This window comes from Corylus avellana, chromosome ca8 (assembly GCF_901000735.1).
Source record: "Corylus avellana chromosome ca8, CavTom2PMs-1.0".
Lineage (NCBI taxonomy): Eukaryota > Viridiplantae > Streptophyta > Magnoliopsida > Fagales > Betulaceae > Corylus > Corylus avellana.
In genome coordinates this window covers 2,843,686-2,859,825 of record NC_081548.1, presented here as the reverse complement: position 1 = coordinate 2,859,825, position 16,140 = coordinate 2,843,686, and the positions used below count along the sequence as shown (strand labels likewise).

General features: G+C 34.3%; 2 protein-coding genes across 4 annotated transcripts; one reads left to right on the top strand and one right to left on the bottom strand.

Moving 5' to 3' along the window:
* The first annotated feature begins 2,111 nt into the window (after window positions 1–2,111).
* Window positions 2,112–6,579, top strand: LOC132189316 (probable receptor-like protein kinase At1g80640). The gene is made up of 10 exons (XM_059603997.1): window positions 2,112–2,522; window positions 2,829–3,002; window positions 3,169–3,419; window positions 3,570–3,702; window positions 3,818–3,881; window positions 4,128–4,224; window positions 4,361–4,463; window positions 5,159–5,277; window positions 5,392–5,481; window positions 5,864–6,579. Exons 1-10 carry the CDS (start codon window positions 2,357–2,359, stop codon window positions 6,041–6,043), a joined length of 1,377 nt encoding a protein of 458 aa, XP_059459980.1. The 5' UTR covers window positions 2,112–2,356; the 3' UTR covers window positions 6,044–6,579.
* A 1,367-nt stretch (window positions 6,580–7,946) lies between these two features.
* LOC132190133 (aspartate aminotransferase P2, mitochondrial) lies at window positions 7,947–12,960 on the bottom strand. Of its 3 annotated transcripts, none has more exons than XM_059605026.1 (12): window positions 12,818–12,960; window positions 12,659–12,730; window positions 12,335–12,406; window positions 11,184–11,378; window positions 10,914–10,952; window positions 10,737–10,826; window positions 10,511–10,619; window positions 10,317–10,426; window positions 9,856–9,999; window positions 9,501–9,667; window positions 8,827–9,091; window positions 7,947–8,352 (listed from the first exon to the last, which is right to left on the bottom strand). In XM_059605026.1, the coding sequence occupies exons 2-12, from the start codon at window positions 12,728–12,730 to the stop codon at window positions 8,221–8,223; spliced, it is 1,395 nt and encodes a 464-aa protein (XP_059461009.1). In that variant the 5' UTR covers window positions 12,818–12,960; the 3' UTR covers window positions 7,947–8,220. The 3 variants fall into 3 exon arrangements, with proteins under 3 accessions (XP_059461009.1, XP_059461010.1, XP_059461012.1); XM_059605027.1 differs by having other exon boundaries at window positions 12,849–12,960; XM_059605029.1 differs by having other exon boundaries at window positions 12,863–12,960.
* Between the last annotated feature and the right edge of the window lie 3,180 nt (window positions 12,961–16,140).

Below are 16,140 nucleotides of genomic sequence, written 5' to 3'. Positions count from 1 at the left end.
TGTTTTGATGAAACAACAGGTTTCCATATGATTTTATCAATGAATATCTATTTTTCTCAAAAAAAAAAAGAAAAAAAAAAGAAAGAATATTCAATTATAAGGTCTACCACATGAATATTTGTATAGACAATGTTCGAATTTAGTGCATTTACTTTGATATTATATTAATTATCTTAAAATTTTAAGCTAATAAAAACTATTAATTTAATTATTTCATTAATAGTTTTTATTAATAGTTTCATTAATAAAAACTATTATATTAGTTGTCTTAAAATTTTAGTTTGATACGAAAAGTAACCCTGGAAAACATGTTTGATACGATTTACATTTCCAATCATTGGTCCCACAATTTATTAAAAACTATCATTTTAGGAATTATTATTTGTGCATTTAATGAAATTTTAAGTGCTTAAATAAATATAAAAGAATGAAACGGTGAATTACTAAATTCAGTCAATTTCATAGTTTCCTTCTCACTAATGTGAATGCATTCATAATTCAATTTTTCTTATCCATTGCCCTTTCATAAATTAAAATGCAACTATATATATATACACCAACTTTTCAAGTGTTAATTGAGCTAATTTGGCGGTGTTTTTTGAGATATATTTTGGTTTGTAGTAAAAACGTAAAAGCATTAACAAACAACTTTAAGCACCAAATTATAAATTCCTCCCCATCTATATCATATAAGAAGACTTTTCAACCAAATAACAAAAAATACCATCTAAAAATATTTATCAAATAAACCAATTAAATGTTTTTTAGATGGTAATTTTTGTTTTTTGTTTTTAAAAAAGTGTATAGATTGGATATAAAGGTGAAATAGGTTTTAGTATTTTGTGAGTATTGTGTTTTAGATTGTTCGTAAATGTTTTTGTTTTGAAACGAGAAAAAAAGGAAAGAAAAAGAATGAATGAAGACAACTCAAAACTTTATAGGGTAATACGGTTGTGTTTAGATTAATCGTTTGCTTCTTGTTTCTTGAGAATAGTTTTCAAGAAACTTTTTTTTTTTTTTTTTTAATTTCAATAACATAAAATTAAAAAAAAAATGAAGTTTTTTCTTAAGTTGAAAACAAAGATTAAAAAAAAATACTTTGATGTTTTCTAAAAATAATATTTATATATTGTTCTCTATTTTTATAAATTTAAAAACGGAAAGGCAGCAATAATTTGCATTTTCAGAATTTCTTTCATTTTAAGGAAAATAGAAAAAATTCATTTTATGGTCTATATTTTATTTTATTGCATATATATATATATATATATATATATATATTCACGTTATTTAAGGATTTCAAATGACATGACAACATATGTTACCTATTTTGTTGCTAATTCTTTCTTCTTGTACATTCCCTAATCCTATAGAGTATAGATTGTAGTGGAGGACTATTGATGTAGGGATTACGATTTCTTACCATTTCAAATAAAATGTAGATTTTCAAATGAGGTGTGATATAGCTATAACTTAAACTCAACTTTGGTCCAACTTTTAGATCAAATTTCTCTCTCTCTAGTTTAAGGCTCTCTCTCTCTCTGTGTCATCCATAGACAGTTTTATTTCTTTTTTAAACTTAAGAGAAAAGTTGGGCCAAAGTTGAGTTTAAATTATGCCTTTATTATTTTCCTTTTCAAATTATAGAATTTGGGTCATTTTTAAGCAACAAAACGCTTGCAAAATGCCATTTATAAAATAAAAAGTGACATGTTATGAGGTAGTTAGAGAGAATTTCTCTTCAAAAAGTTTTTTCTTTATTTTTGTAGACATTTCATCTTTCGGAATTTGATAGAAATATACTCGATTTTCAATTATAGAATGCCACATTTTTAATAAATATAATTTTTGAAACGTTTCTACACTTAAAAATAACGTAAGATTTATAATTTAAAAATCTTTAATTTTCTTGAAATTGTGAGAAAAGTGATCGTTCCAATTAAGAGAGTTGAGGCCCAAAAAATGGTGAGACTTTCCGCAGCTTTTTTGGTATATTTTCTTGGTGGCTTTTTCATAACTACCCACATGATTGTTGTGCACTTGTCCCTACTCCAATATAAATTAGCTTTTCTCTGCCTTTTCTTTGTCCCCTTTTGCCTCATGGGATTGTAGATGCTGAGAGAGAAAAGACAGTTTCAGAAGAAAACAGAGAGAGAGAAAAATTATTTTGAAAAAGAGAGAGAGAGAGAGAGCGAGGACTTTAAAAGAAGGAGAGTGAAGACTCAAGAGGATCCAAAACATCCATACTCTCTTCATTGGCTGTTGTCCCTTTACAAGCCACAAAGGCCAGGCCTTTACATTTCTCTATCTTCATGTGTTCTTCTTATTATAGGACACAGAAAAAACAAAACAAACAATGAAGCTTCTTCAAATCCTTGTTTTGCTCTTTCTTTTTCTCCATGAACTAATTTGTATTGGTTCCACACTAGACCCTCTTGTTCCCTCCATATCAGCCTCTGTTTTCTCACCAGCCGACTCACCCATTTCTCCAATTTACACATCAATGGCTGCTCTCTCCCCAGGTACTGTAGTATTTGACTATTTGTGTTCTTCATGGCCATTGGTACTTGTTTTCAGATGGGTCATGGGTAAAATCAGTTCCAAATTCAAATTTCAAATTTTACAACTAAATTCAGTATATTTAATGCTGTTCACTATGGAAATTTATTGTAGTCGATTTTATCCATTTATTGTTAATATTAAACTTTTTTTTTCTGATGTAGATTTGTTTCCCTCTTTTGGAACTCCACACAATCTAATGGTTTAATTGGTGATATTTTGCTATTCTGCTGGAGCTAACTTTTATACATATTCCTTATGCAAACCAGGAATTCAACTGGGGCTTGAAGACGATCATAATCATATGGATGCACGCAAGAAAATGCTAATAATACTAATTATTGTTTGCACTGCTCTTGCTGCAACCATTTTGTCTTTGTTATGTTTCTGGTTTTACCATAGGAAGTTCTCACACAAATCCCACAGAAGTGCTCGGAGCAAAGGTACATCCTTTTGCAACAAAACCCTTTTCTTTTTTTGAGTAACCATTTGTGGGGTTTGGTAAATTTGCATCAATTATGATATGGTCTGAGATTCTTCTTATTATGCTCTACTCTGTAATGTTGTCTGAGATTCTTTGTTTTGTTTTGTTGGGTTTTGAATTTGAAGATGCTGAGAAAGGACTGGCTTTGGCACCATTTTTGAACAAATTCAGCTCCATGAAAATGGTTGGTAAGAAAGGATCTGTTCCATTGATTGACTATAAGCTACTCGAAAAAGCAACGGACAATTTTCAGGATAGTAACATCTTGGGCGTGGGTGGATTTGGATGCGTTTACAAGGCTAAATTGGATGATAACTTGCTTGTTGCTGTGAAGAAACTTAACTGTGAAAGTCAGGATGCCGAGAGAGAATTTGAGGTAATGTTTGTTTTTGATTCTTATGGGTTGTTTGGGTTTGCGATTTCAAAACGTATTATTTAAAAACTTGCGATTTTGAAACACGATTTTTTGAAACTTTAGAATTATGACCTGATTGTTTTGGTTTTGAGTTGTCATTTGGATTTGCAGAATGAGGTGGATTTGTTAAGCAAAATTCAACATCCAAATATCATTTCCCTACTGGGTTGCAGCGTTTCTGGCGATTCAAGGGTTATTGTTTACGAACTGATGCAAAATGGGTGCTTGGAAACTCAATTGCACGGTAAAAACACATTAATCTCATTCTTCTTCTCGTTTTAAAAACCTGGAAAATGGAAGGTAACAAAAAAAAAGGGTGCAATTAATCTTTATTTTCTAAAACTCTTATTGATATATAGGACCTTCTCATGGCTCAGCATTAACTTGGCATATGCGGATGAAAATTGCTCTTGATGCAGCAAGGTCAGCTTGTTTACCCAGTTCTTTTTAAGAGTAACGCTATTTAGAAGACTGTAACTGGAATAACATGGCAGTGAAAATCCGCATTTAAATCAGTAAGGGACTGTAAAAAGAAAAATCAATGGCCGATTTTGACTGCAACGTTACTCTAGTCGTATAACAGTCTACTAAATAACATTTTTTGTTTTGTTTTAATGAAATGTTGTTGTTGGACACTTGAATGTTAACATATTGGAAAGTTTTGACCAGGGGATTAGAATATCTGCATGAGCACTGCAGCCCAGCAGTGATCCATAGAGATCTGAAATCATCTAATATACTTTTGGATTCCAACTTCAATGCTAAGGTAAAATATGTTTAGGAAACTCATTGAAGTCTCTGAGTTCCTTTATAAAATTCCTGAAATTGCCTTATTATATTGCCACTATACATTTATATTATCTTCCATGTAACTCTCTCTCTCTCTCTGTCTGTGGAATCAGCTCTCGGACTTTGGTCTTGCCTTAACTGATGGGACCCAAAACAAGAACAACATCAAGCTTTCAGGCACTTTGGGCTATGTAGCCCCAGAGTATCTTCTAGATGGTATGCCAACTATAACTGTAATAATTGCTCACCGCTATTCTATGTCTATAAAAATATTACTTCTCTTCCCCAAACTAAACGTAATGATTATTCTTTTGGACCCCTGACAACTTCAATAATTTTAAGAGACGGTGCTAAGTTTGATTCACTTTTAAAATCAGTGATATCTTTAGATTAAGCATCTCAAGCACATGCACTTGTACTAGCACTTTAGGGCTCTAGATCAATAATGTTGTGAGTTTCATTCATCTACACAACCACTTATGCCTACCTTTGGCTTGGTGTGGATGTCATTATTTAGTTTTCATTTCAGGTTCTTGTTTGAATCAAGAGATTTCAAATCTTTATTGAAGTTCAATTAATACTTGCAAAATGATTATGTTACTCTTTACACCCATTTCACACCGGCTAACATAACGTGTTTTAAGTCAATGTTGTCATCAAGCATATGAGTGATAGCAGGCTAAGAATGCACTTTTTTTATAGCAAATATAACAAAGCCGGGTGGTGGGGAACAAAGGGTCAAGGGAGCTTAAGATCACTGAGAGGGCTTAGAATGTACTTAATCAATGAGGACTAGATGGGAAATAGTTTTCTAGGTCATGTTATTTACAACATATTAAACATCTCTAAAGCTGATGTAGGTTTTGCATTTTAGTATACTTGTATGAAAACCCGTATTTCCAATTTTCCAGGTAAATTGACGGACAAGAGTGACGTCTATGCTTTTGGAGTTGTGCTTTTGGAGCTTCTGTTAGGAAGAAGGCCTGTGGAAAAACTGGCACCCGCTCAGTGCCAATCTATTGTCACATGGGTATATATGCTTTACTCTTAAACCCATCCAGTTAAACTTATTTGGTGTGGATCCCAATAAAAAATTGGAATTTTGAATTTTGGAACTTAATGCTACAGCCCTTTATGGATGCAGGCCATGCCCCAGCTCACAGACAGATCTAAACTTCCAAACATAGTGGATCCTGTTGTAAAAGATACAATGGATGTTAAGCATTTATACCAGGTTCGTAAAATGATAATTCCCTAGTAATACTTACCTTATTAGGGGTTGCAACTTCGAGATCGAAATTCCCTAATAATTCAGACAGGGGATTGTGAGAGGCCCCTGTTGGAGCCCCTTGTTCGAGTAGGTGCTCAGACTGTTCGGGTAAGTGGAGATGGCCACATCGGAGGGCTCTCACAGCTGATTGCAAGAAGATTGTAGGGATCCCCAACTGTAGAGAATTTTAATTGTAGGGGGTCCCTATCCTGCAAAGTTTGACCCTTCAAATCAATAGCTGACTGACCATTTCAAACTTTTGGGTTGATCCTGTTTTACAGAATTTAAATCTTGAATTTGTCCCTTTTGAACTGATTGCAACCAATATTATGACATGTTTGTGTAGGTTGCTGCTGTAGCTGTGCTGTGTGTGCAACCAGAACCAAGCTACCGCCCACTAATAACAGATGTCTTGCACTCTCTCGTTCCTCTTGTTCCCGTGGAGCTTGGAGGCACACTAAGAGTTGCACAAGCACAAGTAACACCACCTGCACCACCAGCAGGTCCACCACCAGCTACTCACTGACTAAGTGATAAGAGAGATTCTCAATAATTTTGCTGTCCGATTGCAAATTGCTAGAGATTACTAGCAATTTGATAGCAAATGTGAAAGAGTAACTATGAGTCTAACCCACCCTAGTAAGTCTCGGGCAGCTCGCCCACCTGTTGGGATAGGTGGACCCCATAGGGGTTCTCTCACATTTTGTGCATAGAAAATTGTTGGGGATCCGAATTCCTGATAGAGAGCAACCATATGTTTTGTGATGCGGTTGCATTATTACTGGGGTTCTCCATTACTTAAGCCACTGATCGACGCCAATTAGATTACTCTGCCGACTTGCGTGCTTGATGGTTTTGTTAGAGAATGAAAAGCTTTGGTTATATGGTGAAAAGGGAAGTTGGTGTGGTTGGAGTAGAAGAGTATTGGATTGTTTCTCACATTTGTAAATGAAGCTGTTTAGTTCTTAAGAGTTTCTGAAAATTACTTGTGCATACGAGCTCGCATCTAGAGAACATTGAACTATTCAGCTGATACGATTTTTAAACCCTTTCTTTTCATCCTTTTTCTGGTGTATGCATTGACCAAATTTGCCAGGGGAATTACCAATGGAGATTCATTTGTCTTTCAGTAAGAATGTAAAAATCCATCTCTGTTCCTTCAAGTTATATTGGCAAAAAAGCTACTCATAATTTTGTATTCATCAAAAACCTCAAATTTCTGCAATGCAATAATTTGGAAATAGTCTTTCAAAAAGGAAGAAAAAGAAAAAAGAAAAAACTCAGGTACCATAATGTTAGGTGCTTTCCTAGTGTTCTTCTTATGTCCTCCTTCTTCTAGATGGATATTATTTTCTTAAAAAAAAATAAAAAAAAATTGATCCTTACTTCTCTCGCTTGATTTAAAAAAAAATAATATCACCATTTTCTACCTAGTATGATTAGTTTGAGTGGTTCGACCACTTTCTACCTTTTGAGAGGGTGGTACCCCAAAGGAGTGACTAGCTTGGACCAAGCACCCTTTCACCCCAAAGCGCCAAGGGGGTTGTCAATTACTACAAGTTGAGGGGATGCTTTTTGCCATTACCCTTTTAAGTTTTTTCGGTTTTTTGTTTTTGTTTTTGTTTTTTTTTCTTGCTTTTTAATGCTTAGATGGCTTAATCCAGGCCGTTCATGACAGTAAGCAGCCTGGATCGAAGGAATTTCAATACAAAGGGGAAAAAATAATAGAAAAGGAAGATCTTTAGAAATCCTCAATTATTTTTCTAGATTCTTTTCTCCTTGCACATCAGCTTTTCAAGGGGCAGTAACCTCATAGAAAGTAAGAAAGAAAAACGTGTGACTTCTATTTGATCTTTGTGTTTTGGATTCTGCAATTTTTATTTTTTATTTTTTATTTTTTGCTAAACTGTGTTGTTTGCTTGTATTTGTTCTTGCTCATCTATAAAAAAAGATTCTCCACGGAGCAACTTAAATTTGTGCTGTAAGCATGGGTACAAAATAGCACATAGCAATGGTTGTGGCCCTTGAATTGTACAAGCAAACAACAAATTTTCCTTCATATTGGATTGGAGAAATTCCTTATTAAACTGATACATGTTCTTAGAGCATGTGAGCATTTTTTAAAATACATGCTAGAATCACATGCTCTATTAAAAATGCATATAAGACACATGTTTTAAGTACAAATAACAATTTAATAGGCCGGGGTGAACTTCTAACCCAACTTGAAATTTTTTGCCTTAATTCTAAAGCTTAAAGCAACAGCAGTCATCACCAGCCCACCAGCCCTTGAACTTTTGACCTTAAAATGGCACGACTTTCAACCAGGGATACAAAGGCTGATACTTCCATCTCAAGTTAGCTTACAAGTCAGTCATACTGTGCTGAAACCCCAAGCCTATATATCTAATCAAGAGTTTGAAGCGGGCTACATTTAACAACAGCCACACCATAATGATTATGAGCAATGTTTATACATTCGCTATAAGAATTTCAAAATTTTCAACTGGGCTTCCTCTTTCAGAACTCAGTAATAAATCTAACATTTTGCCTCAATTTGAACTTCAGATACAACAAATTTCCGACAGCCAAAAAGCATGCATTATTACAAAATGATCGACAATCCATATTCAGTAACTAGGTTGAATATTACTCACCAAAATTTGAGAGTTATGCTTCTAATATGTAGCTCAGCATCCCGTTTCAGCTCACATTGTGGAATGAATCAACGATGGCATCGGCAAGATACTCGCACTTGGCTAAAGATAACCCAGCCAAGGATATCCTTCCATCCTTTGTCATGTACACGCGCCACTTATTCGTCATATTCTCAGTCTGATCAGACAAGAAGATATAACATTATAAATCCAAGAATCGGAGTTGTAACCGATTCGAGATATATGTGCGGACCAATGGACCACCAGTCACGAACTCAGAAAATTATTACTTGATGTGAAAACATTCATGATAAACACGGAAGTTGTACTCAATGAAGATACAACAGAAGTATGTGGTCGAAAGGAAAAATAAAAAAACAAAAAATTAATTGAACCTGTGTAGGGAGAGGCAATGCAAATAAAGAAGATAAAAAGGCATATCCATCAGTTGGGAAATATCACAATAATATAAGATTTGACTAGTTATCAGAAAAGTTGCCTACAATTCAGCACTAAAGCAAGATAAGAAATGCTAATCTTGTCAAAATGGGACAGATGAGTCACCATAGTTCAAAAATGAGATCTGGAAAACAAGAAATTTTATGAACACAAAGTTTGTATGTTTAGATAGAAGTTGTGAAGAGACAATTACCTGAGCTTTGTTCAAGCCTGTGAACGAGAACATGCCAATCTGCTTAAGTATAAACGACCAATCCTTCCCACTCTTATCTTTTGCAGAGAGGTTATCATATAGTTTCTGTCTCACGTTCTTTATCCTTCCAGCCATCATTTCCATTTCTGCTTTCCATTCGTTGAAGAGAGATGGGTCCCCAACAACATTGGCAACAATCCGGGCCCCATGAATAGGAGGATTAGAGTACATTGGTCGAGCAAGCCTTTTGAGTTGGCTCTTTACCCTGGAAATATATAGAAATATACCCATTAATGAGTCAACCAAAGTTAGAAATCATCTGGAGCCATTCATTGGAATTTTTAGGCATGCTTAATCTATAGGAGCCAGGAGTGGACGTATTGTTGAAACAGTAAGTTTATTTAAATCAACTATTTGAAGAAACACAAGGCAAAACCCTATGATGTGAAAGACAGAGCTCCCTATCAGTTATTGGCGTGGGGTTGGCTAGGAGTCAAGTTTTTAAACACAGATATCACATATCCCAAAGGAGATACATAGAGAGCGCAGGCTAGAATTCATAGATATGTCCAGCATGAACGTGCAATGATGTTTATCTTATCATGCACATATTTTGTGGGAATTCTAATTTAACTCAAAAAATAATTAATCATAGGATATTTGGTTCAACGCACCTTGTTGCCGCATCTGCTGATGAGCAGACAACATTGATTGCGCCAATTCTTTCAGCATAAAGACCCAGATTTTTACTATATGACTGGGCAACCAGAATCTCCATACCACGTGCAGCAAATAATCTCACAGATGCTGCATCTCCATCAAGGCTTCCACTAGCAAATCCCTAAAGCATTGATAAGTTCAGAGTTAAACAAACTATGCAGAAAGTTCTATACTTCAAACAAAGTTCGACATGATGCTATGGATTAATAACCTTTTAATATATCAATGAAATTTTGAAAATTTTCTATTTAAAAATTCCAGCATTAAATTTCCAATTTCGCAGGATATAAACCAATCCTGCAGTCATACCTGGTAAGCAACATCAAAAAATGCTATATGGTTCTTCCCTTGAATAAGATCAGCAATTTTTTCCCACTGTTCAGGGGTTGGATCAATCCCAGTTGGGTTGTGGGCACAGCCATGAAGTAACACAAAAGATCCTTCAGGGGCAGCCTGAAAACAGAACAAACAAATTATTGGTAAATTGTCTTAGAGAAGTAAAGTTAGGCTGGAATTGAGAATTACATGGAAAATAAAATACAAGTACAAAGTTTTACTAGTCTAAGTCGTCCAAAATTACTAAAGAATTTTGCATGTAACACTTGTATGTGGGTCTCGGATCATTTGAAAAATTACAAAATACTAGCCATTTCTGCTGAAAGTTCTCAGAGCCAACATTTAATTGAAACGTGGATGTTATAATGAATGCTGCTAACAGCTTAATTGGTCAAAGAAAACCCCTACAAATCACAACCATGCCAAGATGGAACCTTTATGTCAGCTAGCATCCCCTCAAAGTCCAAACCAACTGTTTTTGGATCATAGTATCGGTATTCAGACCACGGAACTCTAGCATCGTTGAAAATATTCTTGTGATTACCTGCAAGACAATATTATTAGCCATGAAAATTCAGTACCCTTGAGACAATCTCACATACAAGTTCAAGTGAAAGACAAGACACACCCCAAGTTGGAGATGAGATCAGAACTTTTGCCCCAGGAAAATATCGTTCAATCAGAGCTGCAGCAAGTCGAAGAGAACCAGTTCCTGAAAGACCTTGAACAGTAGCAACCTGAAAAAGAAAAATATAATGGAGTTTTTTTTTTTTTTCCTTTATATAATATAAGAACCAAGAGAAAATATCATATCAAATTAGACAAGATTCAGTAGCATTTAAATTCTGACATACTCTTTGTTGCTTTATTACAGGGTTGTCTGCTCCAAATAATAACTCAGCGGTCACCTTATTGAATGCAGCCAAACCTTCGATTGGGAGATACTACACATTATCATCAAATTATAGTAAGCAATCTAAAGTGAGAATAATGACTCCAGGTCACCCATTCATTTGAGCAAACATTGATACCTCTTTGTTTTCTCCCCTTTCCAACATAAGATTCTCTGCCTGGAGAAAAAAAATGTTTCAATATGATTAATTGCAACTCAATTCACTTCTCAGAGAAACACATACTTAGTTTTATCACTAAGAAACAACTTAAAAAATACCTATGTATATTTCTGACACTAAAATTGTGTCCATCGAGAACACACACACACAAAAAGAAAAAAGAAAAAGAAAAAAAGAGAGAGATTCATCTATGAAATATTTATCAATAGATGAGGGAAAAAGCCTGACCTTCTTGACAACATTCAGCACATAAGGTTGTAGCTCTTCCGTTCGATAGGCCCCAACTCCAAGGTTGAGCTTGCTTTCATGTGTGTCTGCTTTAAAAGCCTCAGAAACTCCCAGAATCGGATCAGGAGGAGCCATTGTGACACCCTCAAAACGAGAAGCATTAACCGCAGCAACCATAGATATCCGACTAGAAGACTGCATATCAGAAACAACCGAAACTCAAATCTAACGAGGGCTGGTGCAATTCGTGTTTGTATGTCGAGTTCGTGTTGTGTCAACTCACAGGTTAATACTAGCACAACCTATTTAATTAAACCGGTCAAACCCCTCAACCTGGCACAATCCATTTAAATAAGCAGGTGACACGGCCCATATAATCCGTTTAATAAATATGTCATGTTGGGTTGACCCAACCTACTTAACTAATTTAATAAACAAGTCGTGTTGGTTGACCTAAATACAACCCATTTGACCCATTTCAACCTGTATATGAATCTAAATGATGTAAAGACAAGACTAACAACTTCATATTCTATTCTGCATTATTTTCAACCTGTGTTGGTGTGGAGTACTTTTAGGTTTAGCCTTTTCCTCTTTTATAATTTATATAGGTTATGCGGGTCAGCCATAGGTTAAGCAAGCTGACCCATAATTGACCCGTTTATTAAACGGTTAATTCAGGTCGACCTAAATTGACCCAAACTCAATTATACAAAATCCCAACCCGGTAATTTCTTGTTGGGAGTTGTGTCAAAAAGTGTCGGCCATACTAATAACCAAACATAGATAAAGTGAAAGCCTTGATACAAAAACAAAATGAATAAACAACAAATAAGCAAGCAGCACCAATACAAGAGAGAGTAACAGATCAACTTGACATTAAACTAGAATGAAAAATAAGACGAAGAAAAAAATCAATCTAACCACCTTAAAATATATATATTTTTTTCTTTTTTAAAAGAAGCCCGTGTTGTAACAGACTTCGACCACCCTATGTAACTATCAGCATAGATGATCAGACACGACACAAAGCTCAAATCATCACAACGGGTTAACATTAATATTAAAGAAAGACCGCACAGACCATAATTGAAGCTAAAGGGCTAATTAATCCAAGTTTACATAGCCAGAGAAGGCCACGGCATGCATACCTTTGTGTTATAAAAGAGATTGCTTTTGTCCTTGCTGAAGCTCAAGCTAGCACTTCCAGGCTTCAACTTTACCTGTTCAAGTTACAACAAAATATGTCAGTGATCCACACGATAACAACCACGTTTAGTTGCCGAGAAAAAAAAAATCAGAAAATAAAATTTTCGGCCCTTTTGAATTCTAAAAAATGAAAGAAGAAGTGGAAATCATTACTCCGATTCGTTCTATTTTCCTGCATTTTCTCGGCAAACAAACAGAAACCTCCGCTTCAAAAGAACACAAAACGTAATTGAAAGTGAAATCACAGAAACGGAAACCAGCAGTACCTTGAGATTCTCATGCGCCGAAAGTGACGCAGATGGGCAGGCTGAAGCTAGAGAAAGCATCGCAGAAGCCATCTGAATCAACAACAAAAAACGATAAGACTGCTAAAGAATCTGAGCGTCACTGAAATCGCTAAAATCAAACAGTATAACGAAAATTACATTAGATTTGAGAAGTAGAAATGAGAAGTACACTCAGAATTATACGTCGATTAAGCAGCGAAAATTGAATGTGAAATCGTTGAATTTCAGGTATAAAATCAATCTTCACAGAGAGAGAGAGAGAGAGAGCGATGAATACGAAGTAGAAGGCCGAGGTACCAAACATTCGTTTCGTACCTGGTTTAAATCGACGCCGATGTATTGGTTTGTAATTTTTCTATATCTACAGGGGTAAGATAGTCATTCCGGATCTTAAAAGTTGCAGTAGGCGTCCTTTTTCGCGCCACGTGGCGGTGATGTCTGGATAAAATGGAATTGACTCTGATCCTGAGATGCGGCCAATTGTTAGCAGGAAGTTTGATTATTTTATAAATTTAATATTTATTATCTTACTATTTATTTTATTTTATGAGAAATCTTAAGATGATAAAATTTTATAATTATAACCGAGTTTCTGCAAGTGATTATTTATTTTCTTTTTCTCTTTTGCCAAATTTATATTTGTTGGTACAATAAATATGCCTAAGTCCCATTCTACGTAAACACCCACTTGAGCGGTCACGCAATAAGTATTTAAAGACTAATTTTGAGGAGCTTTTCACGTTAAAGGGTGACATAGCCCTAAATAATATGGTATGCAAATTCTCTCTTCCACTCTCTTTATTTGTTTTTTTTTTTTTTTCAAAATTATTCTAATGTAAGTGTTTGAGACTCTTTTGATCCCTGCAACCTGTAGGTCTTGAGGTTTCGGTGACATTTTTTTCTCTATGTTGTAGGAGACTCATTACCGGTCCAACCATATAAAAATATGCATTAACAATATTGATTGTAATTTTTTAAGGTTAAGGTTGATTTGTAAAATGTCTTTTTAGGAAAAATTGACAGCATTGGAGGGAAGACACCATGAATTAAAATCTTTAAAAAAAATTAAAAAAAAAAGGATTTTTTTTTTTTTTTTTTCGTAATAGTCATCATTTCCCTTCTTATCTATCTTTATATTATTTTTTGATTTATTTTCAAAAACAAAAATAGACACCATGAATGGCAGTGTAATTCAAACATGAATGCCAAAAAAAAGAAAAGGTATATAACACAAGTTGTCAAGATTGAAACCTTATTATGTGCTGTGAAAGTAAAGAGATTTGGCTACCAATATAGATTCGATGAATCAAGAAGAAAATATGAGCATTAATAATTAGCGCAAGTTAATTTGGATAGTTACTAGAAAAGAATTTATATGAAATTCATCTATCTAAATAAATTTTAGGTACCGATACAAGCAAGTAAATTCCATATAGATTCTCTCACATTATCATTTACTAATTGTTGTGAAATCCAATTCATGATAGTTTAACCCATAACTCTCTACGTGTACTAATAATTCAACTCATAACCTTATATTTTTATAGTAATGATAAAAACTACATTTTTATCCAACTATCCCATCATGTTGACGTGGACATCACAACTAATTTGTGGGATACGTAATTCTAAATAATCATCTCTCATCTCACTCCTATATGTTGTAACAATGTTCATCAACCTTTAAATTTTTTATTTTTTAATAAAAGCGGACATTGCCATGTCAACAAAGTAAAATGACTGAGATAGTAAATAAGCATATAATATTACTTTTGTAGAATATAAAAGTGGTATATAACATTACACTTTCTTAATTCATTGAATCTCACTTGATCATAATAAATGCCGAGGTAATAAAATATAAATCATTTAATTTAAAAATGCTGATCAATACCTCTTTTGGTACACAAGTCTAACAAACCTCCAATCTTATTTATTTTATTTTTTCTTCTTCTAAGGTTGACCCAAAAATCTAATCTCTAGCCTTTAATTCCTGTCAGTATGATATGAAGTCCAATTCCCACAAATTTCAAACTAGTTGTGTCCTAAAATTTATCCGAGCAAATGAAGCCATATTCATCAATAAATGATTTTAAGGAAGATTGTTGTCTCAGCATGAAAAATGCGGTCTACTCAACAAGATTGGTTTTTCAAACCAATCTTCTCGGTTAATCAGACCATAATACTACAAGGCATTAGCTAAATTCAATTTAATTGGGGTTGCAAACAACTACAAGCACCAATGGAATATGAAGACAGAAGACATAAACAAGTTTCAATTTGAATTAGGTTCACACCGGTTGACGTGTTTTAAGTGCTGTCCCATCTCAACGACTTGAAAAAACAAAACAAAACAAAACAAAACAAAACAAAAGAATCACTTAAAACACAACACGACAACCGGAGTGAAATGGGTATGACAGTAACATTACTTTAATCTTAAACAGCAAATGGTTTAGGGCAGTAATCAAAAGCACGAAAATGAGGGCTTCAGGTGGGTGTGCTATCAACAAGAGGAACGTATAAAAGTGACCAACAGATATAGAGACCATAAAAAAGGATTTTCTTTTAAGTAAACATGGAATTCCACAATTATTTGAGGCTTTCATGAAGATAGAAACTATGATGATATTTACCAAATGGGGTGACAAAAATACAGATCGCAAGTAGAACATAGAAATTTATATGAGCAAAAAATCCAGAAGACTTTCAGTGAATGATCTTACAAATTAGCAATATCTCATCACCTTAGATCTTTACTATACATTTTTAAGTTGAAAAACACCTCCAACTGCATAAAGTGTCACTGACCACGAACAACATTTTTAGTTTTACCGTCAATAGATGGTTGAAATGATAACAAAACGTCATACTATTGCTCAGGAGAAACATCTTATGTCAACATAAATAAGTCAATCAGAGTTCGAATCGCTTCAAAAGAAACTGTTGCAATCACTAGCCGGGGTGGGTCAGATCAAGAGACAAGGCATACATTCTGTTCTGTTATCAAATTTAGATCAAAAGAAATGAAGAAATGCAGAAAGGAGCAAAACAAAACAAATGGGATAAAAATCAAGGATATCCAATATATCATAAGGAATGTATTCTAAATCTATATGCAGTTGGTGGTGACTAAGGTTGCAATTGGGATTTCAACCCCAATCCAATATGGATTGAGATTAGTCCCTCAGTTGAATTTCAGCATTTTTTCTCAATATACAAAAACTAATAGTAATTTGAGCATAATGAACCTTTTTCTTGGGAACTTTGTGGTAAATGTAACCCCCACCCCACCCCCTTCCAACAAAAATAAAAAAAAGGCCACACAAAATAAAAACCCTAAAGTTGTTTGTCAAACTATAGAAGTATCGATTTTGATGTGTGATAAAGTGCCAAATCAAATCATTGTTTATCACAGCATGATGATGAGACAATATATAAAGAAGATAGAAATACTATAC